This window comes from Dermochelys coriacea, chromosome 10, assembly GCF_009764565.3.
Source record: "Dermochelys coriacea isolate rDerCor1 chromosome 10, rDerCor1.pri.v4, whole genome shotgun sequence".
Lineage (NCBI taxonomy): Eukaryota > Metazoa > Chordata > Testudines > Dermochelyidae > Dermochelys > Dermochelys coriacea.
The window spans coordinates 3,803,430-3,825,406 of NC_050077.1; the positions used below are offsets into that span (position 1 = coordinate 3,803,430).

General features: G+C 46.6%; 1 protein-coding gene across 1 annotated transcript in view; it reads left to right on the plus strand.

Annotated features, from left to right (window-relative positions):
• Positions 1 to 1,460: 1,460 nt before the first annotated feature.
• The window catches only part of PKD1 (polycystin 1, transient receptor potential channel interacting), a 139,718-nt gene continuing 119,201 nt past the window's right edge, over positions 1,461 to 21,977 (plus strand). The window contains 1 exon segment of the mRNA XM_038419109.2: positions 1,461 to 1,903. Coding sequence (XP_038275037.1) covers positions 1,635 to 1,903 — 269 coding nt within the window. The 5' untranslated portion in view covers positions 1,461 to 1,634.

Sequence of the window (21,977 nt, forward strand, 5' to 3'; positions counted from 1 at the left end):
TCCTTTCATACAAAAGGTTAGGCCTAAAACCCCACATTATATTAGGGCACTAGAAGGACGTGCTTTGAATTGGGCTGGTATTGACAGCCCTGGAGAGCAACAAAATAGGTGCTTCGACTTTTTTCTGGCAAGCTGATCTTTAGAGATATGGCGATAGTTCAGTTTCCTTGGCTTTGTGCAGCAACTGCCTTCATGGTGATAATGAGTGCTATTTGTTGGGGTTTGTTTGTTTTTTTAAATGGAGGCCTTTAGTGCCGCTAGGATCTGGCGTGAGTCCTACAGGTCACTGTACAGCCATCAGATGCTGACAGGGCTCAGTTCCAACTGACTTGGGCTGAATTTGAACCAGTGACCCAACGCTGAGAAGTCTATTTAGTTGTTAATACCCTGGGCCAGCCAGTCCCCGACTGTTTCTAGCTGCTACATTAATGAGCAGCAAAACGTAAATTGTGTTCAAACCTCTGGATTATTTTGTCATCGGCATTTCAGACAGAGCATTGAGCAAGGGAATGCCATTCCATTTCACCATCTCCATGCAGAGCCTGAGCCCTGCTTCCAGACGATGAGGTTGGAAATTTCTAATGAGTTGCAGAGCTCTGACACATGCTAGCCTAGCACCCCGGCTGAAGTCAGTGCGAGTTTTGCATGAGAGGACTGAGGGCGCCCTTTAGAACGGACATCATCTCCATGAAGTCATCTGCCAAATGCCTTCCAAATCCGAGTGTACCGCTGGTCATGGGTGGGTCCAGTCAGTTGCGGGCTCAGAGTAAAAACGGAAGTTTGGGGCTTTTAGCCAGCCCAAGCCCTACCCACCTACCCGACCAGTGCATCTACACCAGGAAAAGGGGAGAAGGGCCACAGATTCTCTGAATTCTTCTAGGCCCCTGGCTCTTCTCAATCTATGGTAGATGGTAAGCGTTCAGCTGCCAAGGAGATGGGCTGCACCACAACATCCTAAGAGGGTAGGCTCCAGGTCTTCTGGCTCCCGGCCTGCTTGCCTTTCAGGGGAGACAGGGAAGTGTGCGTGTCTAGTTCTTACAGCGAAGGCCTGGGTTTGTGGAGCCCACAGGAGAGACGGGACCTGCGGGGCACAGCAGCGCGGGGCAGAGCCGCTTCTTTCTCCCTCTCTTTCCCTCTTCCCTGGCAGAGGAGAAGGAAACTTTCCGGGCGTGCATCAGCCGCGGAGCGCTGGCGCTGAGCTCCCGCAGGAGAGGGGCCAGCGGGGGCTGCGCTGGGGCTCGGAGCAGCCCTGGCCGCCGAGGGGCCTGGCTTCCCTGCCCGCAGCCGGGCGGAGGGCGGAGCGGCAGGCGGAGCGGGGAGCTGGCGGCAGGCCCCGGGCAGAGCCGCGGGGCGCTGGGCTCCAGCTGTCAGGGCGGAGGAGGATGCTGGTGCGGCGGGCCGGGCGGCGGGAGGAGGAGCCCTAGCCCCGTCCCAGGCCAAGCGCGGCAGCGGCGGGCAGGACACAGCGCGCAGCCCGAGCCCTGGCAGGAGGAGCGCGATGCGTCGGGGCCGCGGAGCCCAGGCAGGGGCCATGCAGCGGGCCGGCCGGTGCTGAGCCCAGCGCGTCCCGGGCCCGGGGCTGTCCGGGCCGGGGGGGTCGGCGGGCCGGGGCCATGCCCTGCCCGCAGTGAGCGATGCCTTTTGGAAATGGACACACTGGATCACGGCGCAAACATGGCGTCCCCTCGGCCAGGCTCCCCGTCTCGGGCTGGTGTCTGCTCTGCTGCCTGCTGTGTGGGGGGCTGGCCGCGGCCAGGGGCCCCCTGGCCCAGAGCTGCCAGCCCTGCGGCCCCAGCTGTACCTGCGCCGGCGGCAGGGCCCCGGGCTCCTGCCTGGTGAACTGCTCCTCGCGGGGGCTGGAGCAGCGCCCGGGGATCGGCGTCCCGCCGGCCGCCACCGCTCTGTAAGTCCGGCTGCGCCCAGGGCGCACGGGGACCGGGAGGGTCCTTGGGGTGGGGGGTCACCCACCCATGCACCAGCCGGGCCGAGCCGCCTCCGGCTCTCAGGTTGCTCATGAACCAAACTCACCGCTCTGCTCTGTGCTTGCCGGGACGTGGCTAGGCTCCGGGAGCCGCATTCACCCCCAGGCATTGGGTGGGGGGGGGGGGGCTGAAAGGCGCCTCTCCCCCTCCTCTGTCCCCCGCAGGCGCTAGCGGCTGCCTTGCTTCGTTGTTGTCAAAGGACGAGAAATGCGAGGGTACCACTGACCTTTTGTTTACAACCAAAGCTGCCGTTGGCACTAGCCTGGCACTGAAGGCCAGGGCTGAGAGCTAGATTGCAGGAGGCGTAAGATTCCCTTCCACGGAGGAATGATTTTGTTTTAAACCTGTGGCCGCTAGCAACCCCCCCCCCCGCCCCCCGCAGCTGGGCTGGGATCTTTCCAAGCGAGCTGGGTCCTGAAATCTCACCTTGAAGGATTTGGAGGTGCTCCGGCCGTTTTAGTTAACTTTCTTTCCAGCGGTAGTTTTCCTTGTCTTGCAGTGGGGGTTGTGTAGCAATAAAACTTGCTGTGGTTTATGCTGGGACACAGATCATATGTAGGACAGCAGAGGCAAATATGGAAAAATCAAGGGAGGATTGCTTAGAACTAGACAGTGCAAGAATTTGAATTTGTGCAGAACTGTACTTACTGAAGTATGTGATTTAACTAAGAATGATACGGTGGCCTGGTGGAGGAATCAAAACTCCAGCATCTGTAAATGAAGGTGGTTCAATCCTGCATGTAACTTCACACAATGGCTTCAGTGAGACAGCTCATGTGAATTCTGTTACTTGTGCGTAAGTAACAGGGCTGCCAGCAGTAGCAGGATACTGGATTTGATGACCTAGGAGGCCCCGTCACCTCCTATGTTATATGTGTAACTTTGCTGATGACACCCACAACCAGGGCGAACATACATAAAGCTACTCACCTTCGTAAGTGTTGATAGAATCAAGCAACTGCCTTGCAACTGTAGGCTTAGATCCTTGCAAAGACTCCTGCATGTGCTCAACTTTTTGCATTTTAAGTGGTGCGCAAAATTTGCAAATCTTTGCCAGCTCAGGCCCGTAGGCTTCTACCAGGATTCCGAATAAAAGTGTTATGGTCATGCCAAGCTTTTAAGGTGTTCCCTGGTACATTAGAGGAAAAGAACAGGCTGTTCCCTTTTGCTCTGGGCTGGGGCAGAGAGGTGTGCAGTGGGTTTCAGAGAACCACAGTGGACATTAGAGTGAGGGCCCGATCTGTAGATGGAACCCCATGGCCATGGTTCGAGCATTGGCTACGTCAGGGGCAGATACAAAGACAATTCAAATCTTTGATCAAAACTTCTAGAGAGAAATAGCAGCAAAGCAAGGTGATTAGTATGTTTCTAACTGGCTTTAGATTCAATGACGTTAATGACCAAGTTGAGTTTATTAAAAAAGAATCAGGCTGATCCCTAGAACAGTTCAGTCAGTTAAAAAGGCTAGAATAGCAGGTTTATTTAACAGGCTGAAGAGGAGCTGTGGGAATTGTTATTTTTTCTTTTAATGGGTGAGTTCAGATCAGTAGTTGTCCTACATAGATAAAATTTTAGGGAATTACTTTTCTGTTCTTCAGGAGACAAAATCCTCTCATAGGTTTTGTTGAAAAGGAAACAGCCACCTAAATGATATTTCCCTGTGTCATAAGAAAGTTTCAGTTTATCCACAACCTATTGATATTGCAATAAGGTAAATGTCAGCTTTAGTGTCGCTTAACAATAATTTTTAAATCTGTGAAGTTTTAAAAGGCCATTGTTTTGCATAATTCTACTGGCAATCCCGTGAAGTATGCAGTATTCGGAAACCTTTGTACTTTTTTTAAGTATAAAAAAAAACAGTCACAAATACCTTTGAAAACTTTATAATGTGGATCGGGGGGACAGACCTAGAGTAGCTTCAGAGAGAACTACAGCTTTTCATCTCAAAGTGGAGGTGAGTTTTAAGTCTTTTCCTACAACAAAATTAGACTATTAAGTGCTTCTTTTCCTGGGCGATTTAAATTGTAGAAATATACTCTGGCCCTAGAACATAAAAACATGTTCCTCAAAGTTGTATATCATGCTCAGTTTTTACATTTATTTCTTAAAATAAAGCAGAAAGTGAATTTTGCAGAAATCCCTCAACTGGGCAAGATTCATTTTTATTTATTTGCTGGTTGCGCGAGCTGCACAATAGGAAGAGTTAGACATTTGTGGCAGATGTTTCTGCAAATTTAATTTGGCTTTGGACAAAACAAGCCATGTATAAAATTGGCCTTTTCCCATAAGGATCTTTAAAAGCCTTCTGAAGACAGTGATGAGGATTAAGAGTGGAACTTCAGTTCAAGCTTTCTAAACCGAGTTGGGTTTATTGTGGCGGCTTTATGGGTATTACTAATTTTGCGAGTGAGTGCTTAAGACAGCTAATTATTCTTCAGCAGTGTTCAGGGTGCTTTTACCACCCAACAATTAGGACGGGCCCTTAATATATACAAGAGCTACTGGACATCTAACTTAAATACTCAAAATGTGTTATACATTCTACTGGAGCAAGCACACTGATACCTCAGGGTAATGTTATTAGCAGCAGGATTTTTCCTATTTTAATGTATGTGAAATTATCGGTTTTACAGCCCTATTAATGCAAATGGTTCACAAGAAGAGTGATCTTCTTTGGAATTCACAAATTTTAGCTATATCTGAATTTGCAAAGGGCTCTTTGGCAGGCTACGGATCATTCAGGATGCACAGTAAAGGCTCTGTTGGGGATCAAAGTATGTGTTTTTAATACTTGGTCTCTTGGCATAAGTTGTGGTGAAGTTATGCCCCTTCTCTGGGAATGCACTGCAGAATTTGGATATGAAATACAGAAAGATACAGTGTAGAAAGATTGCTACCCTATTTGATCTTCTAATGGGGAGAAAGCATGAACATGTAATTATAGGTGTCATAATTGTAGGATAAGATCTATAAGAGTTGAGTTACTCCAGGGGTGCATTTAGCCCCACATCTTAACACCCCACAAGATAGGAGGGAAACTCTACAACCTAACCATTATGTGCTGCCTTTATTGACAGATAAGGCAGTTAGTCTTAAATATTCTGCTCCCTATTCTCATGTAATGGCTTGCAGTGATATTTTGAAATAAGAAAAATGTTGTATAAATAAATTTTTAAACACAAAATGAAGCTGCATCAACCTGTATGAAAGCAGTACGGTTCAGCAACTATGAACCCTGAAGGAATGATAACACCTTTGTGATGAAGTCCTCAATTGAGCAGACACACACATATTAACAATCCCACTGAAGTCAATGTGATTACGCGTGTGCAAGCGTAGAACTGGAGCCTAGGATAGGAATGCTCGTGATAAAACCTTTTGGCCAGCATAGCAGACACAGCATTTTCTTATTCAAAATTGCAAACACTGAGGGAACGGTTACCACGAATACAGGAGAAATGCCGTATCCAAAGAATCACCAAGGAAAAAAAGTACTGCCAGAAATATAGGCTGCATACCTAGATGAAAGCAGTCTCCTGTTCCATTTAATAGCAACATCAAATCAAAATTTGTCAACCTATAAGGTAAATAACTTGAAGACATCTAATATTAAATGTCTAAACAAACGTAAGAGGAAAGGCTATGTGCAAATTGATCATCTTCAGTCCTTAACGTAAAAAGGTACTTTAAAAGCAAGAGTTTTCAAGTGGCAACCCTGGCCGTTTTGTACGTTCACCCCAATTGAGAGGAATTCCGATAATATCTTAAAGTGTTTTTCTCCCATTGGTTGTGGATTTATGCAAACTTTTTGTTTAGGATATTAGATCTTTGGTGAAACAGATAATCCTGATTTAGAGTTCAGCCGAGATCAGAGACTTGTTTTTCTTTGAAAAATTTGTGAAAATGTTCTATTTCTGACACCTCTGGAGTATTTTAGTGACTTTTTTTTTGTTTTTTGTTTGTTTTTTTGTTTAAATAGAGGGATTAGAATTTTGTTCATAGAAATGTCAGTCTGGAAGGGAGCTAGTCCAGCCCCCTGCACTGAGGCAGGACCAAGAAAACCTAGGGCATCCCTGACAAGTGTTTGTCCAACTGGTTCTTAAAAGCCTCCAGTGACAGGGATTCCACAACCTCCGTTGGAAGATTATTTAAGAGTTTCACTACCCTTACAGTTAGAAAGTTTTTCCTAATGTCTGACCTAAATCTCCCTTGCTGCAAATTAAGCCCATTGCTTCTTGTCCTACTTTCAGTGGACAGGGAGAACAATTGTTCACTGTCCTCTTTATAAACACCCTCACCGTATTTGAAGACCATTATCAGATCTCCTTTTCTCAAGTCTAAACATGTTCAGTAGAAACTCATGTATTTGTCCTTCAGTAATCCATAATAGTAGTAATTCTTGGGTGATAGCACTATCAGAATGCTGCAGTAAGGTCTAGTTGTTGCTCTTATAAATTATTGGCCCAAACCTGCAGACATGTACATTTCAGTAGTTCCATTAGCTTCAGTGAGATGGTTTAGGCATGTAGAGTTACTGACGTGCGTTAAATCTTTGCAGAATTGGGACCTGTATTACTAATTTAACACTACTTATTATAGGGGGATGTGTCAGCAGTCCTATTTTTATGTTGCCTAACAAATAATATAAGCAAACCCTGTCAGTATAAATTATTTTAAGATGCAGGAACATATATTTTTTGTGTTTCCTAACTCAGTTATTTGCATGACTTGGTAAGTTTCAGTAGGTCTCCTAGTCATTAATGGAATTTGTTTATTTCTATTTCAACATATAAACATAAGAAATTCCTATCCAAGATTCAAGTCATGCTTGACAGATAATGAAAAATGAAATCCAATTAAAACAAAGCAGCAGTAGCAAAACTCTGTACAAAAGCAGCCAGTTCACAAAACCAAAACATCCCTACTTCAGTCATGAAAAACCTGAATCTCACTCAAATAAGCATCCTTATCTCCATCTAAACTTGAGGTTCTGGTTTTCTTTTTTTTTCCCCAGAGAAAGACTTTTCTTAATTAAAAAAAAAAAAAGGAGGAGTGCGCGCACACAAGTTGAGGTGCAGGGATAAAATTAATTAAAACCAAAATGAACTCAGTCTATTGAAAGGACAAAAAAATGCATGAGGTACATAAGGAAAATATGTCACATGTAACACATTGAACAAGGTAGGGATTATGTAGTGCATGATTGACACCAATGAGCTAAGATATTATTAGTGAGGTGTCACTGTAATGTCTGTTTTGTTTAAGGCAATACCCTACAGTGGACTACAGAGTTTGCTATTTTCCTTCCAGATGTTTCAGACAAATTACCCCTATATCTTAAATGTTTGTTGGCTTTTTATTCTGATGTCTAACTTTGGCTTTTTGTCTGCTGCTGGCATAGAGCATTTTAGTAACAACAACAACCCACTGTTTGGGGAAAACACTGTCAGTCTGAGAGATGGCGTTATAGCGGTTTCTGTGTATTTGCTTAGAGAATTTGCCAAGCTGCCATGTAGAAACTGGAGCGACAGAGAAGTCTCTTGCCTCTCTAGACTCCAGCCCAACCATTTAAGAATTTGCACTAGTAATTCAGTGCAACCAAATGTGAACAAGAGCAATAATTTAAGGAGACAAACTAAGAAACCACAGCTAGACACCCCAAGTGGGTGGAGTGAATACAGAGCTCACTAGAGACCCAGTTCTGCTGCAATTCAGTAATGCAGGATCAGGTCCTAAGCATTTATCAGTGTTTGGGAAGAGGCTTTGGAGGTACCTGATGGTGTTTTGCTCCTATACATTTAAAGAGTTAAGAAATAAAATTTTAACACCGTTAAAATAAATCCAGCTGTGGGACTTGCTCTGTGTTCATTGTTTTAAAATGATTGTGCTAAATAATTGCTTGACCAGTTAATCATTCCTTCCAACGTTCTATTGGGAGGGATAATGGGGACAAGGTAACTTTGTAGGGTGAGTGTGAGAGAATGCTTTATCTTTGTACAATTCATGTGGCTGAGTTATCCTGAAATCCAGGTGGTGTTTAGAAGGGGTTTTGCTTTTGTGTCATTAATTCTGTTTTTCTCCTTCCTTCTGCAATTCATTTTCCTTGTGTCACTTCCTTCATTTTAGAACTAATTGTATAGCTTATTCCCCTTTAACGCAGCTCCTTCTTGCTTTTGCATTTTGAAGTGACAGCGTGGGCCCAATCCCAAACCACTATTCAGGCAAGTTGGCCCACTGGTAGTCTACTTATGTGAGTAAGGCAAGCGAGATATGTTCAGCTGCTTTTGTTCTGCTCTCACATCATGGGAATCTTTGCTGGTTTTAATCCTACATTTGAATCAAGCGATTTTTAAAAAGTCCCCTGTTAATGCTTTGCTCCCTGTTTGTAGCTGAGTGGAATTCCTTGTTTTATCTCAGTGTGAATTATTTTCCCCACATTGTTTTCCATATTGCATTTCTGCATTGCCCCTCTTCTGCTTCTCCAGGCCCTGTCCTCCTCCTTTATGGACGCATTATCCTTATTTAACGCTGCTTCCCCATCACCTATCTATGGACTTGCTCCTGTCAACTTCAAAGACCTGAGGGCCAGATCAACCTCACTTCTATTGACTCCCCCCACAATAATCCTCCCTTTGCCTAACATAACATGCTTGTACAGAGCAGGTCACATTCCCCTTTAGTGGCTGGTCCACGAAGAGGATGAGGCTTTTGAATTAGACCCTTCTTTTCGTAAATGACGTTCACATTCAGAAAAAGGCTAGCTAGGTTTTCATATTACAGGGCCCTTTTTACTAAGGGCTTGCATACACTTGAAAGACTACAGTGGCACAGCAACTGTAACGCTTCAGTGTAGACGCTACTTACCCCGAGGGGAGAGGTTCTCCCATTGGTGTAGGTAATCCATCTCCTCAAGAAGCAGTAGCTAGATTGACAGAAGAATTCTTACATCAGCTTAGTAATGTCTACATTGGGACTTAGGCCTGGTCTATACTACAGAGTTAGATTGATGCAAGGCAGCTTACGTCAACCTAACTATGGAAACATCCACACTAAAATTTCACTAAAATGCTCCCACTGACATAATCATCCCACTATGCCGATTTAGTAACTCCACCTCCTCGAGCACTGTCGAGTCAATGTTGATGTAGTTAGGTCAATGCATTGTCAGTGTAGACAGGGCGTTGCTTACATTGACTGTTACAGGCTTTCAGAAGCCATCCTAAAATGGCCCACTCTGACAGTACAGTTGGTACAAGCGCTCCAGGTGAGGTCGTGCACCGCTGACAAAACGAGTGTAGTATGAACATGCAAAAGCGATTTAATTACTGCAGCAGTTGTATGCCAACGTAACTTAGGTCGACATAATTTTGTTGTGTAGATATACTCCCTTAGGCTGTCTTAACTACATCACTCATTTTTCACACCAATGAGTTCTGTAGCTGGGTTGATCTAATTGTCTAGTATAAACCAGCCCTAAGATACTGATAATAAATTCCAGTTTAGCTTCAGCAAGACTACATGCGAAGTATAAATATTTCATAATGCATTGCAAACCAAAAACGGAGTGGTAAAGGGTAACAAAACAAAAAAGGTTAAAATCATAAAAACGGATTTAAAGAATATGGTCATCAGTAATAGTGTTTGCAATTTCCAACATAGCCACGGATAGCATTTCTTTGCAGAAACCATGACTAGAAACCAGAATTTTTTGTTTGTTTTTGTATTAATCAATTTTTAAGAGACATGCAGCTGATGGATTTTAAAATAGAAATAAACATTATTTTCTAGATAGTCTGACTGGGAGGAAATGTACCTATGAACCCTGTAATGAATAGGTTAGCAGAAAAGACAGACTACCATCAGTTGTGGTCTCATATCTCAGAAGCTAAGTAGCACGAGACCTGGCCAGTACTTAGATAGCATGAGAGCCCAGGAAAGTCCCATGTATGGCACAAAATGGTTTTAATTTATTAGATAACACTCTTCTGTGCCAGGACTCAGCCTGGTGCTACAGTGCACTAGTTTGTACCAGTGCCATTTTTGGGCAGAGATGAAAAAGGAGGTGTGGACTGAGTGTGGTAAGAGCAGGGATGGTAACCATGGTAACATGCTGTAATACCAATTCAGTTTATACAGGCTGCCTCCCTGAAATCCACATTCAGGTTTCAACTGATTCAGTATTCTTCACTTCCTGTCCTCAACTTCAGCATAGCACTGGTGTGTGCTAGTAAAACAGTAGCAACCTCCTCTGAGGTGCGACACATCAGAAGCTATGGGCTGTGGAGGGAGCCAGGGGCCCACATGGATGGAGCCAGTTGCAGGATTGGGGAGATAACTTGTAAATAGCGATGGGATCTCTCAAGCTGAAAGGCATCATAGAAGTTGGCCTTTGTTTTTCCTGTCCCAAAAGCATGATTTAAACAAAGTTTACCAAAACAGGAAGGGCAGGGAACATCTGGCTGCACAATATGGAATTCAGGACAGGAACATCATGCACAGCTAACAGGGTTAGTAGCCTAAGAAAAGCAAGTTAGTGTGTGTCATCATGGATGGGAGATACTGGACTGGCTGCCTTTGGCAATAACATGACAGAATCTGCTGAACAGACTTTTGCAAGCTAAGACCATTCAGAAAACAAACAAACCAACCACTCATGATGGAAGACGCTTCGAAACCCCATGCCAGGAACTCATAACTGTCTTACCCATCTCAAATTGCGTTCAAGTCACCATTCCTTGTTGGATTACATTCCGGTTACTATTAGGCAACTAGGACAGAAAACCCAAACACTACACCTGTGTTCTAGGCTAGAGCCTGCTAGCATCCGAGTAATGTTTTTGTATTGAGGGTACATGCTATAACGGGAACCAAACAAGGGCGCTGGAACAATGTGTATAGTGCGGGTGCTGAGAGCCATTGAACCAAACTGTAAACCCTGGATATGATAGAAACCACTTCATGCCGGGGGGGGAGGGGTGCCGTACCCCCAGTTCCAGCACCTATGGAACCAAACACATTCCTTGGTTGGAGTTTTCAGGTTTTGAATATCAGAACTGGGATAATTTGAAAAGTGTTCGTGCAAAGACACAACCCCCTCTACCCTTTGGGCAGAGAGCTACAGATTAGGTGTGACCAGACTCGCACTACAAAAGCAGTTTCTCCTCCCTTGGCTTTCACACCTCAACTGCTAGAAGAGGGCCTCATCCTTCCTGATTGAGCTAACTTCGTTATCCCTAGCCTGATTCTTGCTTGCATATTTATACCTGCCTCTGGAAATTTCCACTACATGCATCTGATGAAGTGGGTATTCACCCACGAAAGCTTATGCTCCAATACTTCTGTTAGTCTATAAGGTGCCACAGGATTCTTTGCCTTTCACAGACTCACACTGGCTCAGATTTGAGTCTTTTTTGCAGCGTTGTGGGAAAAAGAAGAAATCTAAACACAGAAAAAACTAAGACACAGGGGGCTGGATTGGGTCCTTACTTTCAGGGGCCTGCTGAAGTCAATAGACAGAATTTGGCCCAATGAGGATACCACCTTCTCTGCAATAGTCGTTTTTAAGGCACAAGACTAACTTGCTTCTGCTTTGAAATTGGGGTTCCCGGTGAGGAGTTGACAGGATGGGCTAGAGCCAGGCATCTAAAAAATGGGCTCTATGCAAGTTTCCCCGTGCAAACATCACTAATGAAATTCTGCTTGGACTTGCAGTCTCTTTGCCGCGCCAGCCTTGGCGTTACATGGCTCTCTACCCATGCACTGCAATCCCTTGCTCTCTCTGTACCTGACCAGTATGGCTTCATGTTGCTCAGAGCTTCCTCAATTGCAGCTGCCTCAAGGTCTTCATTAGAAGGGTGGGGGGCTTGCAGACCACTGAGAGGCTAACAGCATCATTTACAGCAAATTCTGTATGCAGTGACTTGCACCTGCTTGCCTTGCAGTTTTGGTGGGGCAGAAAATGCTGCCCACCATCCACGGTGGCCTCTAGTTGTTTATAAAATTCTTTGGGCTCCAGAACCATCAGTCTGTTTTTCTGAAACACCCTATCCTGTTAGCAGGTGTTGATCCTGCTAGGAATGGGTTAAGTAGGTCCTGCTGAGGTAAATGGCTCGTAGCCCCAAGAGATGGGAGTGGCTCTTGGAAGAGAGGATATAGAGTGAGGGCTGAACAGTTTCAGAGGAGGAACCCTAGAAGCACCCAAGTTTGGGAAGGTCTGAGCTGAATTTTTATGTTGTGTAGATAATTTATTTGTTCAAAAAGCCACACCCTAAGAAGGGAGTGAAGTGATTTTCTGACTCTACAGTATGTGGAGTTTTAGATTAGGTTGGTAAAAGCATCTGTTTACAGGTCCCTTCAGGAGTATGCTTGGATGTAGCAGTACAATTCTCACTTGGGGTGCAAGTGGACCTGGGTTATATATTTAGATACCAAGGTGATGGGTACATTGTAGAATCATCTAGTCCAGTCCTCTGCACTGAGACAGCATTAAATATTATCCAGATAGTCACTGACTAGAGGGGGAGGGATAGCTCAGTGGTTTGAGCATTGGCCTGCTACACCCAGGGTTTTGAGTTCAATCATTGAGGGGGCCATTTAGGGATCTGGGCCAAAAATTTGGGATTGGTCCTGCTTTGAGCAAGGGGTTGAACTAGATGACCTCCTGAGGTCCCTTCCAACACTGATATTCTATGACTGACAGGTGTTTGTCTACCTGTTCTTAAGAAAACCTTCATTGACAAAAATTTCACAGCCTCCCTAGGTAATTGTTCCAGTGCTTACAGGTAGGAAGATTTTCCTGATGTCTAACCTAAATTTCTTGCTGCAATTTAAGCATGTTACTTCTTGTCCTATCCTCAGAGGTTAAGGAGAACAATTTCTCCTTCTCCTCCTTGTAACAACCTTTTATGTACTTGAAACTGTTATCCCGTGCCCCCTCAGTCTTCTCTTCTCCAGCCTAAACACACCCAATTTTTTCAATCTTTCCTCGTAGGTCATGTTTTCTAGACCTTTAATCATTTTTGTTGCTTTCCTCTGGACTTCCTCCAGTTTGTCTACATCTTTCCTGAAGTGTGGAGCCAGAACAGGACATAAGGCCTCAACTGGAGTATTATCTGTACTGAGTAGGGTGGAAGAATTACTTCTCGTGTCTTGCTTACAACACTCCTGCTAATACATCCCAGAATGATTGTCGCTTTTTTTTTTTTGCAATGATATTACATTGTTTACCCATATTTAGTTTGTGATCCACTACACCCCTAGGTCATTTTCTGCGGTGCTCTGTCCTAGGCAGTTATTTCCCATTTTGTATTTGTGCAACTGATTGTTCCCACCTAAGTGGAGTACTTTGCATTTGTCCATATTGAATTTCATCCTATTTAATTCACACCATTTCTCCAGTTTGTCAAGATCATTCTGAATTTTAATCCTATTCTCCAAAGCACTTGCAACTTTCCTGGCTTGGTATCGTCTGCAAACTTTATAAATATACACTCTCTGCCATTATCCAAATCATTTATGAAGATATTGAATAGAACTGGACCCAGGACAGATTCCTGTGAGACCCCACTCAATATGCCTTTCCAACTCAATTGTGAGCCATGGACAACTACTCTGAGTATGGTTTTCCAACTAGTTGTGCACTCACCTTATAGTAGGTTCGTCTAGGCTATATTTCCCTAGTTTGTTTATGAGACAGTCATGCAAGATGGTGAAGATATACGAAATCTGCTGCTTCCCCCCATTCACAAGCTTGCTACCCTGTCAAAGAAGGATATTAGGCTGGTCTTGACAAATCCATATTGACTGTTTCTTATTACAGTTTAAGTGCTGACAAACATTGTTTGATTATTTGCTGCATTATCTTTCCGGGTATTGTAAGCTGACTGGTCTGTAATTCCCTGGGCTGTCCTTATTTCCTGTTTTTATAGATGGGCACTATATTTGCCCTTTTCCAGTCCTCAGGTCTCTCTCCTATCCTCCACGACTTCTCAGAGATAATTACTAATGGCTCAGAGATCTCTTCAGGCAGTTCCCTAATTAAATGTCCATTATCTGTCTAGATATTTGAAGGGTGCTCTGCTGTGAACACAAGATCATTGGGTCCATGGAGATACACCAGAAGTTATTTTAGTGACAGGAACACATGGGCCCCTCTAATAGCTGAAGACAGATATTGTTCCTTTTATTTATTTATATCTGGCAGGCTCGTGGCACTTGAAAAAATGTTTAAGTGGCTGTTTTTTACTTCTCCGTTCATCTCCTTGTCTTATAGCTGGGGCTGGTTGTGGTCAAGGGTGGCATCCTGTTTCGCCTTTCCCAGCATGGCTTAAGTAAAACAGATGTTCCCATTCCTAACACTCATGTAATGCATTTCCAGCGTTAGATCAACGCTGGCAGAGGGAAGATGTTGTGTAGCCCCTTTGGCCCTGTCTCTCTCCCCTCCCCCCCGGCCAAACTTTGGTTGTTATTTTCAGAGTTAGCAGCACTTCTCTCTCTCTCTCTCTCCGAAATTAACCAGAGTGGTGTGGCCGACTCCCCCAGTCGGCTTTGAAAATTGTCACCTGGGCATGTGACACAAAGCTGGTCTCTTTCCTCCCCCTCCTCTCATCTCTGGCAGTGGAGACGGGCGCGGACTGTTCCTCCACATTCATGGTTGATAGGGGAACGTTCATGGGTTTTGCCTCACGAGTTGCTTCTGTGCTGCTGCCTAATGGTTTTCACATGCAGAGGGAGGCTGCATTTCTGTTTTCCAGCAGACTGAACCGTCTGAGCCGTGCTCTCTGGCTGGTGCCAAACGGGTCCATGGAATGATAATCATCATCATCATCACAGGCTGCATCCTCCAAGTTCTGAGTGCTCGGCTGCCACTGGGGTCTAGGGGCGCTCCGAGGGCTCGCAGAGGGCAGCCCTGTCTATGGGAAGCATTTCCCCTTTCACTCTAAGGGGGTGCAGGACTAGTACCACAATTGGGAACAATTGAAACTGTATCAAATACAGACTATACAGTCCCAGACTAGCCAGATCCACTCCCAGGGCACAGGTTTATGACCTGGAATTGCCCTGCCAGCCCCTCCACCCCCAATCATGGTCTACAAGCATAGATCCCTCCCCATAAGAGCTTATGAAGCATTGGGTCTAGGGCAAAGTCAGCCTTGTACACAGGGGCCTATGCTCCACCTAAGTCCTCAAGTTAGGACTTAACTGGTGCCTCGCTCTGCAGCTGGCCCTCTGCACACAGGTGAATTTCATTCTTACTCTGCTACATCAAGCAACGAACAGGATCAGAAAGCTTTGTAAGAGGGACAAGTTTTTAAAAGGAGGGATTGGAGTGAAGAAAGGGTGGTCAGCTGGAATGTGGGAATTCATAGCTTCCAGGGCCAGAAGGGACCATTATGATCCTCTAGTCTGACCTTCTACATAACATGGGCCAGCAAACTGCCCCCAAAATAATTCCTAGGGTAGCTCTTTTAGAAAAATATCCACTCTTGATTTAAACATGGCCAGTGATGGAGAATCCCCCATGACCCTTGATGAGTTGTTCCAGTGATTGATTACTCTCACCATTCAAAATTTACACCTTATTTCTCATCTCAGTGTGTCTAGATTCAATTTCCAGCCTTTGGATCGTGTTACACCTTTCTCTGCTAGACTGAAGAGCCCAGTATTACATATTTGTTCCCCAGGTAAGTACTTACAGACTGTGGTCAAATCACCCCTTAACCTTCTCTTTGGTAAGCTAAATGGAGTGAGCTCCTTCAGTCTATCGCTATAAGGCAGGTTTTGTAATCTTTCTCCTGGCTCTTATCTGAGCCCAATGAAGTGTATTTAACATTTTGTATTGGGGTAATATCTTGGGGCCTTGATCAGGGCACCGTTGGGCTAGACACTGTATAAACTCATCAGAGAGGTATTCCCTTGACCTGAAGCACTTACATTTTTGCACAATTACTTGCACTGTAAGCGTGGACAGCCTTGCCAGTGCTGCGGTCATGCCTGTTTCACAAACAATTCCTTAAAACTATACTGCGACCTTCTGTCTTGCAAACCTGTCTTTGCACCCAGATGCTTTCAGCCCATCACACAGTTTCAAATTTTTTAAAATTATTCCTCCCCCCCGCCAAACACACATTTGAATGGGTTCCTGGAAATTGGAGATTTAAAAATGGGAAGTGCTTGTCTGAAATCTGATGCAGTGATTCCCTAGGAGAATACTTTCCATTTGGAAAGGTCTTGGCCCCTTTCCAGACCTCTGTTAAAGTTGTTCTAGATGGTGGCTCATTATTGCTACCTCTGTGGGTTTTATTTAAAAAAAAAAAAAGCCTGTTACATAAGCAACAAGTTGGTGAATCCATTAGTTGGGCTCACTTCTCAGCGATTCCACTTCACCACATAAAGTGACTGGAGGTTGAAACGCACTGAGACAAACAGAGTAACAATGGCCAGAGATTCATAAGTAATTAATTAAATCTGTGCAGATCAAAGGTTTCTATCAGAGTGTGGGAACGTTAGTTTACTCCAACAGAAGGAAAACCAAGATCAGTGGCCTTTATGGAGTGAATTCTATACTGACTGGCAACCCTGAGATTAGTGCAGAATTTGCCTCAAGCCTCTCTAAAAGTCTAGTGCCGACAAAGTGGAAGTACAAAACTATAAGCCGCAAGGCGAGTTGCACTATTTCATGTTAAGAATGTGGGTTTTTTTTAAAACCTCTCCTGTAGTTTATTTAGGAGAGTGAAAAGTGGACTGGGTTCATACAAATAGTAATTAATGGCCTTACATTTACAAAGCTCACTTACTATTGCTGCTCCCACTACAGAAATGCAGCCACCTCTGTGGTACAACGTGGTGCCTGCCAAGGAAGTTATCCAAATGGAATGGGAGAGGTTTGTTAGGTAGGCAGAACACAATTCCTACATTGGATTTGGCAAGAGCTGACAGACCTGTTCTTACAAAGGATGCTACGAGACCTTCATAGGTGGTCAGGGCCTCCATTCAAACTGTGGTACCTACAAGAGGTCCAGGCCCCCACACCCGGCCCTAAAATTGATCCAGGATTGAATCTGGAGGCAAGGTCATGGTCTCCTTAGGCACCACATGTTAATATCACCATCCCAGTATCTACTAGTGGAGTTACAATTTTTGCTATTCTCCGCAGAATTTGTTCCTGCTCACTTGGTTGGATTGCACCTAGTAACTCCATCAATTTCAATAGTGGCTCTGGATTTACACTGCATCGAGAACAGAATCGGGCCCACAGACTGCAGTGTCCAAAGGGTTAACTCCAGTTTGCCATCTTGTCTTGAGAATGGGACACTCAAGTCAACTGCTGCGTTTCTTCTTCCCGTGGATTATTTTAGACATCTCACAGTTTGCAGCTTTGTCACATGAAGTTAGAAAAAATGGATTGGAGCAGGAGAGGGACTCAGGACCCCATGGTTTTGTTTACATCTCTGCCGCTAACTTCCTGTGTGGTCTTGCGTAGGTCACTTGACCTTTCTGGGGCTCATTTCTCCATGAGGATGATGCTTACCTGCCTCACAGGGCTATTGTAATGATTATATACAGTATTCATTCTTAGCTACCAGGGTGCTGTACAAAGGGCAAGGATTATTAATTCCTAGTTGTAGAATGCTTTGTGGCCCTCAGTTGAAAGGTACTGTAGAAATGCATAGTGTTGTCACGTACTAAGTCCTGGTCCAACTATGGTTTGCCCCATGAGACCGAACCACATATCCCAGTTTGTCTTGGGCGCACTCATTCAGGACCCCATTGCTGCCTTCCCACCTCTGCAGTGATGAGCTGCCAAAATCTTAACAACCAGTTCCCTCCTCACCCCATGAGGGGGTTGTGGCCCACCCCTGCCCCCCGGGACTCCTGCCCCATCCAACCCCCCCGCATTCCTTGATGCCCCCCTTCGGGACCCCGCCCCATCTATCCACCTCCCCTGTCTGCCCCCAGAACCGGGCAGGAGGGTCTTGTGGGCCACCCCACCCCTAAGAGCCAGAGGGACCTGCCGGGGGGCGAGATGGGGAGTCCCAGAGGTGCTTACCTGGGGCAGCTCCCAGAAAGCATCCGGCAGGTCCCTTTGGCTCCTAGGGGCAGGGGAGCATAGCTGGGGGGGGAGCAGTCGCTCCCCCCGCCCGATCACATCAAAAGTGGCGCCTTAGATGCCCACTCCCTGGGTGCTCTGGGGCTGGAGCCCCCACAGGGAAAATTTGGTGGGTGCAGAGCACCCACCGGCAGCTTCCCGCCCTGCCCCAGCTCACCTCACCTCTGCTCCCTCCCCTGAACGTGCCGCCCCGCTCTGCTTCTCTGCCACTCCCCCCCCGCCGGCTTCCCGCGAATCAGCTGTTCGGTGGGAAGCCAGGGAGGGCTGAGAAGCAGGCAGTGGCTTCCCGCTCAGGCTGAGGGTGGCGGAGGTGAGCTGGGGTGGGGAGCGGTTCCCCTGAGTGGTCCCCCCGGGTTACCTGCTGCAGCACGGGCGGCCCTCCTCTTGCCCCCCCGCCCCAGCTCACCTCCGCCTCCCTGGGCCTGAGCCCGAAGCCACCGCCTGCTTCTCAGCCTACCCCGGCTTCCTGCACGAACAGCTGACTCGTGGGAAGCCGGGGGGGGGGGTAAAGGGGGACAGAGAAGCAGAGCCGGGCGGCGCATTCAGGGGAGGGGGCATAGCGGAGGTGAGCTGAGCTGAGCTGGGGCTGGGGAGCTGCCAGTGGGTGCTCTGCACCCACTAAATTTTCCCCCTGGGTGCTCCAGCCCCAGAGCACCCATGGAGTCGGCGCCTAAGGTGCCACTTTTGTCAGGTGATTAAATTTAGAAGCCCTTTTAGAACCGGTTCTCCCTTGAGGAACAACTGGTTCTAAAAGGGCTTCTAAATTTAACAACCGGTTCTAGTGAACCGGTGCGAACCGGCTCCAGCTCACCACTGCACCTCTGCACTAGTTTACACTCATGCCTGGCATCTTTCTAGATGCAAATTATGCTGTAATTCCGGTCAGTGGCACATGACCGGACATCCAAGCACAGTTGCCCAGGGCAGAATAATTCACCAAGCCCTCATGCCGAGAGGCATTGATTTTTCTTTAGCAAGTTTTAACACAACTCCAGGTTGTTTGGGGGCAGGACGAGGTAGGTCAAATGTATTTCTGAATTAATCACCCTGCCATCCCCTCCACCTCACCCCCCTAATTCACAGTCAGATTTGATTTAGGCCAGCAATATCTGCTCCCCAGAAGAGGCTCTTCTGTTACTAGCTTTGTCAGATAGGTGGAGATCACCTGCTGGGGATGGAGACCATCGTATTCTCCTGCATCCCATTGCACCAGGCCTCCCCAAGCAAAGCCGTAGAGAGGAATTGCTATAACCCTAGGCCTGGGAGTGGGGAGATTGAACTGAAGATAACCCTGTGAGAGTTTCAGAGTTGCAGCCGTGTTAGTCTGTATTCGCAAAAAGAAAAGGAGTACTTGTGGCACCTTAGAGACTAACAAATTTATTAGAGCATAAGCTTTCGTGAGCTACAGCGCATCCGATGAAGTGAGCTGTAGCTCACGAAAGCTTATACTCTAATAAATTTGTTAGTCTCTAAGGTGCCACAAGTACTCCTTTTCTTCCTGTGAGAGTTGTAGACCAGGGTTACCAGAAGAGAGGTGAGAAGAGCAGAAGCACTGAATTGTAAAGCAGCAATGCTCGCTAGGACACTAGGGGTTTGTGCCCTTCTATTTCCTGTAGGTAATTCCCCAATGAAGTCAATGGGATGTGGGAAGTTTAGGACTTCCCACCACCCAGGAGTATTGAGGGGGAAGAGTTTTTAGTATATTCCTCCATAATGGGATCTTACCTCAGCCATCTAGCACATCTGCTGCTTCAGTTTCCATTCTGGTGTGCCATCTGCCTTTTGAGGTAGGCTACTTTATGCCTCAGTTTACCTTCTGGCTGGTTGATTCAATGCCACTTAAATGCTTTGGCCACAGAGTCAAAGCAAAAAGACTTCTTTGTCACACTTCCTTGGCCATCCCTAACCTGTCACCTGCACTCCATCCAGTGTCTCCTTCCACCCCTCTCTGAAAACCCCAATGATGGGGTCCCAAGCAGGAAGCTAGCCTCGGCTGCCCTCCCCAGACCTCTCTGCTTTGCCAACAGTTGCTTCCTTCACCCTTCTCCGGGGTCCTTCTATAGTAGCCTGCCTCTCTCTCAGCCTCTTTTGCATGCCCTGCTTGGGTTGCTTCCCCAGCTGACCTAATAGTGAGCCCCCACCCGCGCCCCGCCCACACCCCACCCCACACCACCCCACCCCACCCCACAGTCCTGCTCTTACAATACTTCAGAGAATAATCCCCACCTAGGTAGCTAGCTCACTCTGTTGGTAGGGCTGACTTCTCCTTATATTCCCTGGCACCCCTTCCCAGAATGCCCTTCTGCTCCAGCCCACAGTCACATGGTGCCCACCAGTCCTTTTGGACTACATCCCCCAGAGTGCCCTGGTGTGGAGCTGGTCCCCCACCAGGCCAGGCCAATCGTCTCCCTTAAAGGGACCAACACTCCATAACATTCCCCAAAGTTGGAGAAATTTCAAAAGTGCAGCCAGTGGATTTGGGGCATGCTCTCTGTGTAGTGGTGGTGAATAAAGCTGGGCTGAGGTGACAACACACAGTGATACACTCTCCGCCTGTCACATCACAAATACTGTATCTGAGAGACTCTGAGACCCAGTTTTGCAAGCCCTAACGCATTCACTTGCTTGAGTAGTTTCACTGACCTTAATGGAGCTATTATGTGACTGAAGTGAAACAGGCTAGGCAGGCAGTGTTGTCTAGTGGATTGAGGCACCAGCTTGCACTTCAGCAAAGCTGGATTCTGTTCCTGGCTCTGCCAGTGAGCTGGGGCTGTTTTTTTGCACTGCTGTTTCCCACCCCACCCCTTTACTTGTCTGCGTAGCGTGACAAAGCTCTGTCCTTGCCTCCGTGGGTCCCGCGTTTCCTGGCGGATTTCGCTAGCCTCAGAGGCTCGCTGTGACCCTCCACATAACCCTTCTTCCTCTAGAGACAAGGGTCACAGTCTACTGAGCCATTTTCATCATAAGCCAGCAAGGGAGGTGAGGAGAAGTTATCCTCCCTTGCACAGTCTCTGTTGTCTCCCAGTCTCAGTGATTAATCAGGGGGCAAAGGTGGCGGGGAGCCCGGGCCCACCCTCTACTCCGGGCTCCAGCCCAGGGATCCTAATAGCATCAGCTATGGTAGCTGACCTTTTAGAAACATGACATGTACAATTCCCTGGGCTACTTCCTCCACAGCAGCCCTCACTTCCTCAAGCTCCACTTCACCCTTACCTCAGGGCCTCCTTCCTTGTGCCTGATATGGTGTGTACTACTCAGCCTCTCCAACCGCGCAACTTCCTCCCACAGCTCCTGACATGCATCCCCACCTGACTAACTGGGAGGCTTTTAACTAGTTTCAGCCAGCCCCTGATTGGCTTCAGGTGTCCCAATCAACCTAGCCTTCTCCCTGCCTTCTGGAAAGTTCTTAATTAGCCCCAGGAGTATCAATTGACCTGGGGCAGCTGCCATTTCACTTATCCTGGTACCAGGGATTTGTTTAGCCTGGAGCTAATATATCTATCTCCCACTACTCTTCCATAGCCATCTGGCCTTGCCCCGTTACACTAGATTATACACAGCACCGAGCTCCCCACAAAGAGTTTATGCTGAGCTCTTTGAGACAGCATCTGTGTGCACAAGGCCTCGCACGCTGGAGCTGTGACAGCAGTTATTATCCTTTGAACTGTGGGGGCACCCGGAAACTCCAGCCCCAGTGCATGTACAAAATCACAACAAAGAGACAGGCGTTTACAGACGAAGGGCCCACATGGGCTGTCATAGCATAAATAATCAGCCTGTGCATGTTTTCAAGAGCAGGCCCTAAAGTGGCTCACCAGCTTGTGCATCTGACAGCAAATGTATTACAATATTTAAACGCTATAAGATTTAATAGCTGCTGCATTTAA